Source organism: Bombina bombina, chromosome 5, assembly GCF_027579735.1.
Source record: "Bombina bombina isolate aBomBom1 chromosome 5, aBomBom1.pri, whole genome shotgun sequence".
Classification (NCBI taxonomy): domain Eukaryota; kingdom Metazoa; phylum Chordata; class Amphibia; order Anura; family Bombinatoridae; genus Bombina; species Bombina bombina.
Genome location: NC_069503.1, coordinates 1,060,401,342 through 1,060,417,797, shown reverse-complemented (window position 1 = coordinate 1,060,417,797; position 16,456 = coordinate 1,060,401,342). Strand labels below are relative to the sequence as shown.

Here is a 16,456-nt window from a genome sequence, read left to right as displayed (position 1 = left end):
TTTTCTCGCCATTAAATGGACTTTCTAAAGATACCATTATTTTCATCATATCTTATAATTTACTATAAAAAAAAATTATAAAATATGAGGAAAAAATGGAAAAAAACACACTTTTTCTAACTTTGACCCCCAAAATCTGTTACACATCTACAACCACAAAAAAACACCCATGCTAAATAGTTTCTAAATTTTGTCCTGAATTTAGAAATACCCAATGTTTACATGTTCTTTGCTTTTTTTGTAAACTATAGGGCCATAAATACAAGTAGCACTTTGCTATTTCCAAACCATTTCTTTTCAAAATTAGCGCTAGTTACATTAGAACACTGATATCTTTCAGGAATCTCTGAATATCCATTGACATGTATATATTTTTTTTTAGTAGACAACCCAAAGTATTGATCTAGGCCCATTTTGGTATATTTCATGCCACCATTTCACCGCCAAATGCAATCAAATACAAAAAATCGTTCACTTTTCACAAATTTTTTCACAAACTTTTGTTTTCTAACTTAAATTATTTACAAACAGCTTGTGCAATTATGGCATAAATTGTTGTAAATTCTTATCTGGGATCCCCTTTGTTCAGAAATAGCAGACATATATGACTTTGGCGTTGCTTTTTGGTAATTAGAAGGCCGCTAAATGCCACTGCGCACCACACGTGTATTATGCCCAGCAGTGAAGGGGTTAATTAGGGAGCGTGTAGGGAGCTTTTTGGGATAGTTTTAGCTTTAGTGTAGTAGACAACCCCAAGTATTGATCTAGGCCAATTTTGGTATATTTTATGCCACCATTTCACCGCCAAATGCGATCAAATTAAAAAAAAAGTTAAATTTTTCTCAATTTTAGGTTTCTCACTGAAATTATTTACAAACAGCTTGTGCAATTATGGCACAAATGGTTGTAAATGCTTCTCTGGGATCCCCTTTGTTCAGAAATAGCAGACATATATGGCTTTGGCATTGCTTTTTGGTAATTAGAAGGCCTCTAAATGCCGCTGCGCATCACACGTGTATTATGGCTAGCAGTGAAGGGGTTAATTATGTAGCTTGTAGAGAGCTTGCAGGGTTAATTTTATCTTTAGTGTAGAGCTCAGCCTCCCACCTGAAACATCAGACCCCCTGATCCCTCCCAAACAGTTCTCTTCCCTCCCCCACCCCACAATTGTCCCCGCCATCTTAAGTACTGGCAGAAACTCTGCCAGTACTAAAATAAAAGGTATTTGGCCCTTTTTTAAAAAAAAAAAAAAAAAAAAAAAAGAGCATATTTACATATGCTGATGTGTATGATCCCCCCTTAGAACCCAACCTCACTGATCCCCCACCTAACAGCTCTCTAACCCTTCCCCTCTGCCTTAATGGGCGCCATCTTGGGTACTGGCAGCTGTCTGCCAGTACCCAGTTTTGCAAAAAAATGTGCCTTTTTATTAAAAAAAAAAGCCCTTTTCTGTAGTGTAGCTTTCCCCCCCACCAAGACCAACCCCCCACCCCTTCCAGATCCCTTAGATTATATTTTTAAAGTTTAAACTTTCTTTTTTTTTTTTTTTACTTTGTTTTTCTGTAGTGTAGCGGTTCCCACCCGCTCCCGCCCCGTGCACGTGCCCGCCCACCAACTCCCGTGCACGTGCGCGCCCCCGTGGGTCCCCCTCCACTCCATACAGAGCATCGATGGCCGCCCACCCGCCACCCACGTAAGCTCCCACCCACCAACGATACCGGCCATCGATGTCCGGTGCAGAGAGGGCCACAGATTGTCTCTCTCTGCATCGGATGGCCAAGGGGGGTTATTGCAGGATGCCTCCATATCGAGGCATCACTGCAATAACCGGAAAGCAGCTGGAAGCGAGCAGGATCGCTTCCAGCTGCTTTCCAGACCAAGGACGTACGCCACACGTCCTCGGTCATTAAGTGTATTTTTTTTGAGGACGTGTGGCGTACGTCCTTGGTCGTTAAGGGGTTAATGCTTTTATTCCTTACCTCACTAACTTGGCTATACATTAAACTGAGGTATGAGTGAGGTGGGAGGTGTATTTATAGGCATTTGAAGTTTGGGAAACTTTGTCCCCTCCTGGTAGGAATGTATATCCCATCAGTAACAAGCTTGTGGACTCTTGCATGATAAATATATTACTTTCATGGTGCCAAGTTCTTACATAAATTATGTATGTTTTTGTTTTTTTATAGGTAGATGAAAAGTGAAGAAACATGAGTCTTACAGTTTTACTGCTCAACATGGACAAAAGATTGAACTCGGCAACCTCTTAATTTTTAATACATTTTCTAAAATTAAATTTTATTTTTAAATACCCATTTAATAGCACTATGGCAAGTAAGCGTAAATCTACCACACCTTGCATGGTGCTTACTAGTGATCCTGATCCTGATGTAGAAATGAACTCGGATGTGGAGGAATGTCCCCCACAACAGATACCAGTAGAGAACCCAGCTTTTGAGAGCATATCAAGTGAAGATGATGCACCACTAGAATATAATGAATTGGACGATCAAAGTCAAACTGTTGAAGGTGGCTATGAATGTAAATATTGTTCATTTCAAACTCCAGATTTAAATAGATTTACATTTCACGTGGATTCTGAACATCCCAATGTAGTACTAAACTCTTCTTACTTTTGTGTGGAGTGTAATTTTCTTACTAAAAGATATGATTCTCTTTCTGAACATAATATGAAATACCATCCTGGGGAGGAGAACTTTAAGCTGACAATGGTCAAGCGCAACAACCAGTCAATTTTTGAACAAACTGTTAATGATCTGACCTTTGATGGCAGCTTTGTTCAAGAAGAGAATCAAGAACAATCAGAATCTAACTCGCCTGGAATTTCAATCAGTAAAACTCCGATTATGAAAATAATGAAGGATAAATCTGAAAAGAAACGGATAACAGTTTCACAAAATGCTTTAGAGGAAAGTGAAGAAAATGATGTAAAACAAGAGATTGAGCCAAACTTAGAAACACCGGAAGAGAAAGAAACACTGCCACTTCTAATTGATTCAGAACCAGTAAAAACAATGAATACTGTTATTACTAATACCCATGAACTGTCAACTAACATAGTTACTCCTGCTACTGTTTTTCAGTCTGGGCTTGCCCAAGTTATAACTACTGTGCAGGCACAACAAAATTGCAACATGCTTTCAAAAGTCCTAATACCCCTAAATAGCATTCCTTCATATAATGCTGCCTTGGATAGTAATCCAGTTTTGCTGAATGCTTATAACAAATTTCCCTACCCAACTGTTTCTGAGATCACACTTCTTGCTGTCCACACAAAATGCACAGAAGAGCAAATTAAAATCTGGTTCTCTGCCCAACGCCTCAAGCATGGTGTTAGTTGGACACCTGAAGAAGTAGAAGAAGCTCGTAGAAAACAGTTTAATGGTACTGTACACACCGTACCTCAGACAATAACTGTAATTCCTGCCCACATTTCCTCAGCTACCAATGGTTTGCCTTCTATTTTACAGACATGCCAAATAGTTGGTCAACCAAGCCTTGTTCTGACACAAGTTTCAGGCACAAATGCATTGCCTGTGACTACACCAATAGCTTTGACGGTGGCGGGTGTTCCAAATAATGCTCAAATACAAAAAAAACATCTTCCGCCCACCCAGCCTGTTACAGAAACCAAACAGATGGCTGCTGTTCCAACTCCAAAGATTACCAAGCAGGAACCGTCTACAGGTGACGTTTTTAATATAAGGGCAAAGAAAACAAAGGAGCAGCTGACTGCTCTTAAAATAAGTTACATAAAGAGTCAGTTTCCAAATAGTGCTGAAATTGAGCGCCTCATCAGAGTGACAGGGTTGACCAAAGGTGAGGTTAAAAAATGGTTTAGTGATACACGGTACAATCAAAGGAATTCAAAGGGGAATCAGGGAGCGTATCTCCCTAACGATAGTAACAGCACTATAATTATTGATTCTGAAGACCCACCTGAATTAACAGTTTCACCACATCGCAGTAGACCGAGTTGGAATCCATTACCAGATTTTACCCCCCAGAAATTCAAGGAAAAGACTGCCGAACAGATTCATGTACTTGAAGAGAGTTTTAATAAAAGCCATGTACCTTCAGATGAGGAGTTAAACAACTTAAGGGGTCTTACAAAGCTCACACGAAGAGAAATTGATGCCTGGTTTACTGAAAAAAGGAAATCTATAGGTATAAAAGTTGAAGACTGTGAACCTAATGACAGCAACCCTGACAATAAAACTAAAGATGATGAAAATTCCAATGAAGGTGGTACTTCAGAATATAAATCAAGGACACCAATTGGTTCAAAACTAGCAAAAAAGACTCCTGAACAGTTGCACATACTAAAAAGTGCATTTGTTCGTAGTCAGTGGCCAACACCAGCCGAGTATGACAAACTGGCAGAGGAATCTGGCCTTCCTAGGGGAGATATTGTGGGATGGTTTGGAGACACTAGGTATGCATGTAAAAACCATCTTTTAAGGTGGTGCTACGAATATCAGACTGGTAACGAATCCAGTCCCAATGTTATGAATGGGCAAAGCTTTTCACGCAGAAGAGGTAGAGGAAGACCACGAGGTAGAGGAAGGGGGAGGTCTCGAGGGCGGCCAAAAGGTCCAAGAAGAATAGACGACTGGGACAAATCAAATCTACAAATAAAATATAAAACTGGTAAAGCTGCGCTAAAAGACTACTATATTATGCACAAATTTCTCAATGAGGAAGACCTTGATGAACTGGTTGCTAAATCTCATATGGGTTATGAACAGGTGAGAGAGTGGTTTGCTGAACGGCTTCAAAGAGAGGATGCTGGTTTGGCTCCTTTTGATGATGATGATGATGAGGAGGAGGAAGATATGTTAGATGATCAAGAGGAGGATGAAGAGATTGTAGAAACAGATGATAGTGATACCTGGGAGCCACCTAGACATGTCAGAAGGAGACTTTCAAAAATGGAAGATTAGCCTGTAAGTAGTGGTTTGTCTGAATTATTTTTCTTGCTTAAATAGACACGGTATGGAAGAGTTGTTAAATAGCACAATGCATACAAAAATATGTTTTTCTTGTAAGATCTATCGAGTCCACTGATTCATCCTTTACTTGTGGGATATTCTCCTTCCCAACAGGAAGTGGCAAAGAGAGCACACAGCAGAGCCGTCCATATAGCTCCCCCTCTAGCTCTGCTCCCCCTCTAGCTCCACCCCCCCAGTCATTCTCTTTGCCGGCTCTTAGCAATCGGAAGGGTAAAGTGAATGTGGTGTTAGAATTGTAGTTTTTATTTTCTACAAGCAAGAGTTTATTTTAAATGGTACCGGTGTGTACTATTTACTCTCTAGCAGAAGGGAGATGAAGATTTCTGCAGGGAGGAAGATGATTTTAGCATGTTGGAACTAAAATCCACTGCTGTTCCCACACAGGACTGAGGAGTACAAGAGAACTTCAGTTGGGGGGAACAGTTTGCAGGTCAGGCTGCAATAAGGTGTGTTCAGTCATTTATTTCTAGACAAGACTATGATAATGCTAGAAAAGACTGTTAATATCCCCATGAAGGAAGGGTAAGCTGTATTCAGAGACTAAGTATGGAATTTCAAGCTTACATAACAGGGCTAGTTTATGCTGGTTGACACTACTTCAGGGCAAACGGTTTTTATTGAAAAATTCTTTTTTTGAGACACTTTGAAGATTCCTTTGGGTTTCTTTCAGGGGTTGTTACCCACATGGCTATTACTAAAACACTTGGGAGGGTTTCTTTAGACCTCACAAGCACCGGAGTGAGGTGGGAGGGGGCTAATTTTGCGCCTCAGATGCGCAGTTATTTTGACTAGAAGTTCAGGCTGTTTCACATGGCGGGTCCTGCTGCAGTTTGAGGGCCTATAAGAAGCTTTTCCCCCACAAATCTGGTTACTAAGGGCAGGTAGGGCCACAGCAGGGCTGTGGCAAGGTGCTGTAGTTTCTTTAACCGTTTTTTTTGGCTTACTGTTGATCTGGTTTGGGCATTAAGAGGTTAATCGTTTTTATTGCTAGTGGTGCAATCTTACTAATACTTTAGGTACATACTGTAAACATTTCGAAAAGTTTGCTGCATTTTTCTTTCATGTAATTAGCAAGAGTCCATGAGCTAGTGACGTATGGGATATACATTCCTACCAGGAGGGGCAAAGTTTCCCAAACCTCAAAATGCCTATAAATACACCCCTCACCACACCCACAATTCAGTTTTACAAACTTTGCCTCCGATGGAGGTGGTGAAGTAAGTTTGTGCTAGATTCTACGTTGATATGCGCTCCGCAGCAAGTTGGAGCCCGGTTTTCCTCTCAGCGTGCAGTGAATGTCAGAGGGATGTGAGGAGAGTATTGCCTATTTGAATGCAGTGATCTCCTTCTACGGGGTCTATTTCATAGGTTCTCTGTTATCGGTCGTAGAGATTCATCTCTTACCTCCCTTTTCAGATCGACGATATACTCTTATATATACCATTACCTCTGCTGATTCTCGTTTCAGTGCTGGTTTGGCTTTCTACAAACATGTAGATGAGTGTCCTGGGGTAAGTAAATCTTATTTTCTGTGACACTCTAAGCTATGGTTGGGCACTTTGTTTATAAAGTTCTAAATATATGTATTCAAACATTTATTTGCCTTGACTCAGAATGTTCAACTTTCCTTATTTTTCAGACAGTCAGTTTCATATTTGGGATTATGCATTTGAATTATTCATTTTTTCTTACCTTCAATTTGACTCTTTTTCCCTGTGGGCTGTTAGGCTCGCGGGGGCTGAAAATGCTTCATTTTATTGCGTCATTCTTGGCGCGGACTTTTTTGGCGCAAAAATTCTTTTCCGTTTCCGGCGTCATACGTGTCGCCGGAAGTTGCGTCATTTTTTGACGTTATTTTGCGCCAAAAATGTTGGCGTTCCGGATGTGGCGTCATTTTTGGCGCCAAAAGCATTTAGGCGCCAAATAATGTGGGCGTCTTATTTGGCGCTAAAAAAATATGGGCGTCGCTTTTGTCTCCACATTATTTAAGTCTCATTTTTCATTGCTTCTGGTTGCTAGAAGCTTGTTCTTTGGCATTTTTTCCCATTCCTGAAACTGTCATTTAAGGAATTTGATCAATTTTGCTTTATATGTTGTTTTTTCTCTTACATATTGCAAGATGTCTCACGTTGCATCTGAGTCAGAAGATACTACAGGAAAATCGCTGTCTAGTGCTGGATCTACCAAAGCTAAGTGTATCTGCTGTAAACTTTTGGTAGCTATTCCTCCGGCTGTTGTTTGTATTAATTGTCATGACAAACTTGTTAATGCAGATAATATTTCCTTTAGTAAAGTACCATTGTCTGTTGCAGTTCCTTCAACATCTAAGGTGCAGAATGTTCCTGATAACATAAGAGATTTTGTTTTTGAATCCATCAAGAAGGCTATGTCTGTTATTTCTCCTTCTAGTAAACGTAAAAAATCTTTTAAAACTTCTCTCCCTACAGATGAATTTTTAAATGAACATCATCATTCTGATTCTGATGACTCTTCTGGTTCAGAGGATTCTGTTTCAGAGATTGATGCTGATAAATCTTCATATTTATTTAAAATGGAATTTATTCGTTCTTTACTTAAAGAAGTATTAATTGCTTTAGAAATAGAGGATTCTGGTCCTCTTGATACTAATTCTAAACGTTTAGATAAGGTATTTAAATCTCCTGTGGTTATTCCAGAAGTTTTTCCTGTTCCTAATGCTATTTCTGCAGTAATTTCCAAAGAATGGGATAAATTGGGTAATTCATTTACTCCTTCTAAACGTTTTAAGCAATTATATCCTGTACCGTCTGACAGGTTAGAATTTTGGGACAAAATCCCTAAAGTTGATGGGGCTATTTCTACCCTTGCTAAACGTACTACCATTCCTACGTCAGATGGTACTTCGTTTAAAGATCCTTTAGATAGAAAAATTGAATCCTTTCTAAGAAAAGCTTATCTGTGTTCAGGTAATCTTCTTAGACCTGCTATATCATTGGCTGATGTTGCTGCAGCTTCAACTTTTTGGTTGGAAACTTTAGCGCAACAAGTAACAAATCATGATTCTCATGATATTATTATTCTTCAGCATGCTAATAATTTTATCTGTGATGCCATTTTTGATATTATCAGAGTTGATGTCAGGTTTATGTCTCTAGCTATTTTAGCTAGAAGAGCTTTATGGCTTAAGACTTGGAATGCTGATATGGCTTCTAAATCAACTCTACTTTCTATTTCTTTCCAGGGTAACAAATTATTTGGTTCTCAGTTGGATTCTATTATTTCAACTGTTACTGGTGGGAAAGGAACTTTTTTACCACAGGATAAAAAATCTAAAGGTAAAAACAGGGCTAATAATCGTTTTCGTTCCTTTCGTTTCAACAAAGAACAAAAGCCTGATCCTTCATCCTCAGGAGCAGTTTCAGTTTGGAAACCATCTCCAGTCTGGAATAAATCCAAGCCTACTAGAAAGGCAAAGCCTGCTTCTAAGTCCACATGAAGGTGCGGCCCTCATTCCAGCTCAGCTGGTAGGGGGCAGGTTACGTTTTTTCAAAGAAATTTGGATCAATTCTGTTCACAATCTTTGGATTCAGAACATTGTTTCAGAAGGGTACAGAATTGGTTTCAAGATGAGACCTCCTGCAAAGAGATTTTTTCTTTCCTGTGTCCCAGTAAATCCAGTGAAAGCTCAAGCATTTCTGAATTGTGTTTCAGATCTAGAGTTGGCTGGAGTAATTATGCCAGTTCCAGTTCCGGAACAGGGGATGGGGTTTTATTCAAATCTCTTCATTGTACCAAAGAAGGAGAATTCCTTCAGACCAGTTCTGGATCTAAAAATATTGAATCGTTATGTAAGGATACCAACGTTCAAGATGGTAACTGTAAGGACTATCTTGCCTTTTGTTCAGCAAGGGAATTATATGTCCACAATAGATTTACAGGATGCATATCTGCATATTCCGATTCATCCAGATCATTATCAGTTCCTGAGATTCTCTTTTCTGGACAAGCATTACCAGTTTGTGGCTCTGCCGTTTGGCCTAGCTACAGCTCCAAGAATTTTTTCAAAGGTTCTCGGTGCCCTTCTGTCTGTAATCAGAGAACAGGGTATTGTGGTATTTTCTTATTTGGACGATATCTTGGTACTTGCTCAGTCTTTACATTTAGCAGAATCTCATACGAATCGACTTGTGTTGTTTCTTCAAGATCATGGTTGGAGGATCAATTTACCAAAAAGTTATTTGACTCCTCAGACAAGGGTAACCTTTCTGGGTTTCCAGATAGATTCAGTGTCCATGACTCTATCTTTAACAGACAAGAGACGTCTAAAATTGATTGCAGCTTGTCGAAACCTTCAGTCACAATCATTCCCTTCAGTAGCCTTATGCATGGAAATTCTAGGTCTTATGACTGCTGCATCGGACGCGATCCCCTTTGCTCGTTTTCACATGCGACCTCTTCAGCTCTGTATGCTGAATCAATGGTGCAAGGATTACACAAAGATATCTCAATTAATATCTTTAAAACCGATTGTTCGACACTCTCTAACGTGGTGGACAGATCACCATCGTTTAATTCAGGGGGCTTCTTTTGTGCTTCCGACCTGGACTGTAATTTCAACAGATGCAAGTCTCACAGGTTGGGGAGCTGTGTGGGGATCTCTGACGGCACAAGGAGTTTGGGAATCTCAGGAGGTGAGATTACCGATCAATATTTTGGAACTCCGTGCAATTTTCAGAGCTCTTCAGTTTTGGCCTCTTCTGAAGAGAGAATCGTTCATTTGTTTTCAGACAGACAATGTCACAACTGTGGCATACATCAATCATCACGGAGGGACTCACAGTCCTCTGGCTATGAAAGAAGTATCTCGAATTTTGGTTTGGGCGGAATCCAGCTCCTGTCTAATCTCTGCGGTTCATATCCAAGGTATAGACAATTGGGAAGCGGATTATCTCAGTCGCCAAACGTTGCATCCGGGCGAATGGTCTCTTCACCCAGAGGTATTTCTTCAGATTGTTCAAATGTGGGAACTTCCAGAAATAGATCTGATGGCGTCTCATCTAAACAAGAAACTTCCCAGGTATCTGTCCAGATCCCGGGATCCTCAGGCGGAGGCAGTGGATGCATTATCACTTCCTTGGAAGTATCATCCTGCCTATATCTTTCCGCCTCTAGTTCTTCTTCCAAGAGTAATCTCCAAGATTCTGAAGGAATGCTCGTTTGTTCTGCTGGTAGCTCCGGCATGGCCTCACAGGTTTTGGTATGCGGATCTTGTCCGGATGGCCTCTTGCCAACCGTGGACTCTTCCGTTAAGACCAGACCTTCTGTCTCAAGGTCCTTTTTTCCATCAGGATCTGAAATCCTTAAATTTAAAGGTATGGAGATTGAACGCTTGATTCTTGGTCAAAGAGGTTTCTCTGACTGTGATTAATACTATGTTACAGGCTCGTAAATCTGTATCTAGAGAGATATATTATAGAGTCTGGAAGACTTATATTTCTTGGTGTCTTTCTCATCATTTTTCTTGGCATTCTTTTAGAATACCGAGAATATTACAGTTTCTTCAGGATGGTTTAGATAAGGGTTTGTCCGCAAGTTCCTTGAAAGGACAAATCTCTGCTCTTTCTGTTCTTTTTCACAGAAAGATTGCTATTTTTCCTGATATTCATTGTTTTGTACAAGCTTTGGTTCGTATAAAGCCTGTCATTAAGTCAATTTCTCCTCCTTGGAGTTTGAATTTGGTTCTGGGGGCTCTTCAAGCTCCTCCATTTGAGCCTATGCATTCATTGGACATTAAATTACTTTCTTGGAAAGTTTTGTTCCTTTTGGCCATCTCTTCTGCCAGAAGAGTTTCTGAATTATCTGCTCTTTCTTGTGAGTCTCCTTTTCTGATTTTTCATCAGGATAAGGCAGTGTTGCGAACTTCTTTTGAATTTTTACCTAAAGTTGTGAATTCCAACAACATTAGTAGAGAAATTGTGGTTCCTTCATTATGTCCTAATCCTAAGAATTCTAAGGAGAAATCGTTGCATTCTTTGGATGTTGTTAGAGCTTTGAAATATTATGTTGAAGCTACTAAATCTTTCCGAAAGACTTCTAGTCTATTTGTTATCTTTTCCGGTTCTAGAAAAGGCCAGAAAGCTTCTGCCATTTCTTTGGCATCTTGGTTGAAATCTTTAATTCATCTTGCCTATGTTGAGTCGGGTAAAACTCCGCCTCAGAGGATTACAGCTCATTCTACTAGGTCAGTTTCTACTTCCTGGGCGTTTAGGAATGAAGCTTCGGTTGATCAGATTTGCAAAGCAGCAACTTGGTCCTCTTTGCATACTTTTACTAAATTCTACCATTTTGATGTATTTTCTTCTTCTGAAGCAGTTTTTGGTAGAAAAGTACTTCAGGCAGCGGTTTCAGTTTGAATCTTCTGCTTATGTTTTTCATTAATTGTGGATTATTTTCAGCAGGAATTGGCTGTCTTTAATCTCTTCCTCTCTTCCTCTCTAGTGACTCTTGTGTGGAAAGATCCACATCTTGGGTATGGGTATTATCCCATACGTCACTAGCTCATGGACTCTTGCTAATTACATGAAAGAAAACATAATTTATGTAAGAACTTACCTGATAAATTCATTTCTTTCATATTAGCAAGAGTCCATGAGGCCCGCCCTTTTTTTGTGGTGGTTATGATTTTGTATAAAGCACAATTATTCCAATTCCTTATTTTATATGCTTTCGCACTTTTTTATCACCCCACTTCTTGGCTATTCGTTAAACTGAATTGTGGGTGTGGTGAGGGGTGTATTTATAGGCATTTTGAGATAGGAATGTATATCCCATACGTCACTAGCTCATGGACTCTTGCTAATATGAAAGAAATGAATTCATTTAATCAGGTAAGTTCTTACATAAATTATGTTTTTCACTGTTTTGCAAAATTGTGTGTCTTTTATTTCTTAAAGGCACAGTAACGTTTTTTTCAAAGTGTGTTTTTACTTGATTAAAGTGATTTCCAAGACTGTTTGTATTACTACTAGTCTGTTAAACATGTCTGACACCAAGGAAAATCCTTGTTCAATGTGTTTAGAAGCCATGGTGGAACCCCCTCTCAGAATGTGTCCCACTTGTACTGATATGTCTATACACTTTAAAGAACATATTGTTGCACTTAAAAATGTGGCCCAAGATGATTCTCAGACAGAAGGTAACGAGGTTAGCCCGTCAACCTCTCCCCAAAGTGTCACAACCAGTTGCGCCCGCTCAAGCGACGCCTAGCACCTCTAGTGCGTCTAACTCTCTTACCTTGCAAGACTTGGCGGCAGTTATGAATAATACCCTCTCAGTGTTCTTATCTAAACTGCCCGTGTTGCCTGCAAAGCGTGATAGCTCTGTTTTAAGAACAGATAATGAGCATTCTGACGCTTTAGTAGCCGTATCCGATATACCCTCACAACACTCTGAAGTGGGGGCGAGGGATGTGCTGTCTGAGGGAGAAATTTCCGATTCAGGTAAGGTTTCTCCTCAGACAGATTCAGATACGTGCATTGTTCCTGTAACCACTGCAGCTGCTTTCTGGTTCAAGGCGCTGGAAGATGCGCTCCAGACGGAGACCTCATATGAGGACATTATGGACAGAATTAAGGCTCTTAAGCTGGCTAATTCTTTTATCACAGATGCCGCTTTCCAACTAGCTAAGTTAGCGGCAAAGAATTCAGGTTTCGCCATTTTGGCGCGCAGGGCGCAATGGCTAAAGTCCTGGTCGCCGATGTGTCGTCAAAATCCAAACTATTGAACATCCCTTTCAAAGGAGAGACCCTCTTCGGGCCTGAATTGAAAGAGATTATTTCAGAAATTACTGGGGGAAAAGGCCATGCTCTCCCCCAGGACAAGTCCTTCAAGACAAAGAACAAACAAAATAATTTTCGTTCCTTTCAGAATTTCAGGAGCGGTCTCGCTTCATCCTCCCCTGCTGCAAAGCAAGAGGGTAACACTTCACAACCCAGGGCAGCCTGGAAACCTTACCAAGGCTGGAACCAGGGTAAACAGGCCAAGAAGCCTGCAGCTGCCTCCAAGACAGCATGATGGGGTAGCCCCAGATCCGGGACCGGATCTAGTAGGGGGCAGACTCTCTCTCTTCACTCAGGCCTGGGCAAGAGATGTACACGATCCCTTGGCCTTAGAGATTGTATCCCAGGGATATCTTCTAGAATTCAAGGACTCCCCTCCAAGGGGAAGGTTCCACATTTCTTGTCAGTCTTCATACCAGACAAAGAAAGAGGCGTTCTTACGCTGTGTAGAAGCCCTACATACAATGGGAGTGATCCACCCAGTTCCAATTGCGGAACAAGGGCTGGGTTTTTACTCAAACCTGTTTGTGGTTCCAAAGAAAGAAGGAACTTTCAGACCAATCCTGGATCTCAAAATTCTAAACAAATTCCTCAGTGTCCCATCAATCAAGATGGAGACCATTCGGACAATCTTACCAATGATCCAGGAGGGTCAATATATGACCACCGTGGATTTAAAGGATGCGTATCTGCAGATTCCTATCCACAAAGATCATCACCAGTTTCTCAGGTTCGCCTTTCTGGACAAGCATTACCAGTTTGTGGCTCTTCCTTTTGGGTTGGCCACTGCTCCCAGAATTTTCACAAAGGTGCTAGGGTCCCTCCTGGCGGTTCTAAGACCGCGGGGCATATCAGTGGCGCCTTATCTAGACGACATCTTAATTCAGGCGTCGACTTTCCAAAGAGCCAAGTGTCACACGGGAATCGTATTGGCCTTTTTGAGGTCTCACGGGTGGAAGGTGAACATCAAAAAGAGTTCTCTCTCCCCCCTCACAAGAGTTTCCTTCCTAGGAACTCTGATAGACTCGGTAGATATGAAAATATTTCTGGCGGAGGTCGGAAAGTTAAAACTCTTAACCACTTGCCGAGTCCTTCATTCCATTCCTCGGCTATCTGTAGCTCAGTGCATGGAGACAATCGGACTAATGGTAGCGGCAATGGACATAGTCCCTTTTGCACGGATACACCTCAGACCACTGCAACTATGCATGCTCAAACAGTGGAATGGGGATTATGCAGATTTGTCTCCTCAAATACAGCTGGACCTGGGGACCAGAGATTCTCTTCTCTGGTGGTTGTCTCAGGATCACCTGTCTCAGGGAATGTGTTTCCGCAGACCAGAGTGGATCATCGTAACGACCGACGCCAGTCTGTTGGGCTGGGGTGCAGTCTGGGACTCCCTGAAAGCTCAGGGCTTATGGTCTCGGGAAGAGGCTATTCTCCCAATAAACATTCTGGAACTGAGGGCGATATTCAACGCGCTTCAGGCATGGCCTCAGCTAGCTGCGGCCAAATTCATCAGATTTCAGTCAGACAACATCACGACTGTAGCTTACGTCAATCATCAAGGGGGAACAAGGAGTTCCCTAGCAATGACGGAGGTAACCAAAATAATCAGGTGGGTGGAGGATCACTCCTGCCATCTCTCAGCAATTCACATCCCAGGAGTAGACAGCTGGGAGGCGGATTTTCTAAGTCGTCAGACTTTTCACCCGGGCGAGTGGGAACTCCACCCGGAAGTATTTGCCCAGCTGACTCAGCTATGGGGCACTCCAGAATTGGATCTGATGGCGTCCCGTCAGAACACCAAACTTCCTCTTTACGGGTCCAGGTCCCGTGATCCCCAGGCGATACTGATAGATGCTCTAGCAGCGCCTTGGTCCTTCAATCTGGCCTATGTTTTTCCACCGTTTCCTCTCCTACCTCGTCTGGTTGCCAGAATCAAGCAGGAGAGGGCTTCGGTGGTTCTGATAGCGCTTGCGTGGCCACGCAGGGCCTGGTATGCAGACCTAGTGGACATGTCATCTGTCCCACCATGGACACTACCAGTGAGGCAGGACCTTCTAATTCAAGGTCCTTTCAAGCATCCAAATCTAATTTCTCTGCGTCTGACTGCTTGGAGATTGAACGCCTAATTCTATCAAAGCGTGGTGTCTCTGAGTCGGTTATTGATACCCTGATTCAGGCTAGAAAGCCTGTCGCCAGGAAAATCTACCATAAGATTTGGCGAAAATATATTTTTTGGTGTGAATCCAAAGGTTACTCATGGAGTAAGATTAGGATTCCCAGGATATTGTCTTTTCTCCAAGAAGGATTGGAGAAAGGATTGTCAGCTAGTTCCTTTAACCCCTTAATGACCGGACCATTTTTCAATTTTCTTACCCTTAATGACAATGGCTATTTTTACATTTCTGCAGTGTTTGCGTTTAGCTGTAATTTTCCTCTTACTCGTTTACTGTACCCACACATATTGTATACTGTTTTTCTCGTCATTAAATGGACTTTCTAAAGATAACATTATTTTCATCATATCTTATAATTTACTAAAAAAAAATGATAAAATATGAGGGAAAAAATGGAAAAAAACACACTTTCTCCAACATAGGTGTGTCCGGTCCACGGCGTCATCCTTACTTGTGGGATATTCTCCTCCCCAACAGGAAATGGCAAAGAGCCCAGCAAAGCTGGTCACATGATCCCTCCTAGGCTCCGCCTACCCCAGTCATTCTCTTTGCCGTTGTACAGGCAACATCTCCACGGAGATGGCTTAGAGTTTTTTAGTGTTTAACTGTAGTTTTTATTATTCAATCAAGAGTTTGTTATTTTAAAATAGTGCTGGTATGTACTATTTACTCTGAAACAGAAAAGAGATGAAGATTTCTGTTTGTAAGAGGAAAATGATTTTAGCAACCGTTACTAAAATCCATGGCTGTTCCACACAGGACTGTTGAGAGGAATTAACTTCAGTTGGGGGAACAGTGAGCAGTCTTTTGCTGCTTGAGGTATGACACATTCTAACAAGACGATGTAATGCTGGAAGCTGTCATTTTCCCTATGGGATCCGGTAAGCCATTTTTATTCAGACAGTAAACAAGGGCTTCACAAGGGCTTATTAAGACTGTAGACATTTTCTGGGCTAAATCGATTCATATATAACACATATTTAGCCTTGAGGAATCATTTAATCTGGGTTTTTTTGTTAAATAATATCGGCAGGCACTGTTTTAGACACCTTATTCTCTAGGGGCTTTCCCTAATCATAGGCAGAGCCTCATTTTCGCGCCGGTATTGCGCACTTGTTTTTGAGAAGCATGACATGCAGTCGCATGTGTGAGGAGCTCTGATACATAGAAAAGACTTTCTGAAGGCGTCATTTGGTATCGTATTCCCCTTTGGGCTTGGTTGGGTCTCAGCAAAGCAGATACCAGGGACTGTAAAGGGGTTAAAGTTCAAAACGGCTCCGGTTCATTTATTTTAAGGGTTAAAGCTTCCAAATTTGGTGTGCAATACTTTTAAGGCTTTAAGACACTGTGGTGAAATTTTGGTGAATTTTGAACAATTCCTTCATACTTTTTCGCAATTGCAGTAATAAAGTGTGTTCAGTTTAAA

The 16,456-nt window shown here is 41.2% G+C and overlaps 1 protein-coding gene across 1 annotated transcript in view; it reads left to right on the top strand.

Annotated features, from left to right (window-relative positions):
• The window catches only part of ZHX1 (zinc fingers and homeoboxes 1), a 117,611-nt gene that overhangs the window by 14,500 nt on the left and 86,655 nt on the right, over window positions 1–16,456 (top strand). Inside the window, exon 2 of the mRNA XM_053715330.1 lies at window positions 2,187–4,964. Coding sequence (XP_053571305.1) covers window positions 2,325–4,961 — 2,637 coding nt within the window. The 5' untranslated portion in view covers window positions 2,187–2,324 and the 3' untranslated portion in view covers window positions 4,962–4,964. The remainder of the gene's footprint in view (window positions 1–2,186; window positions 4,965–16,456) is intronic.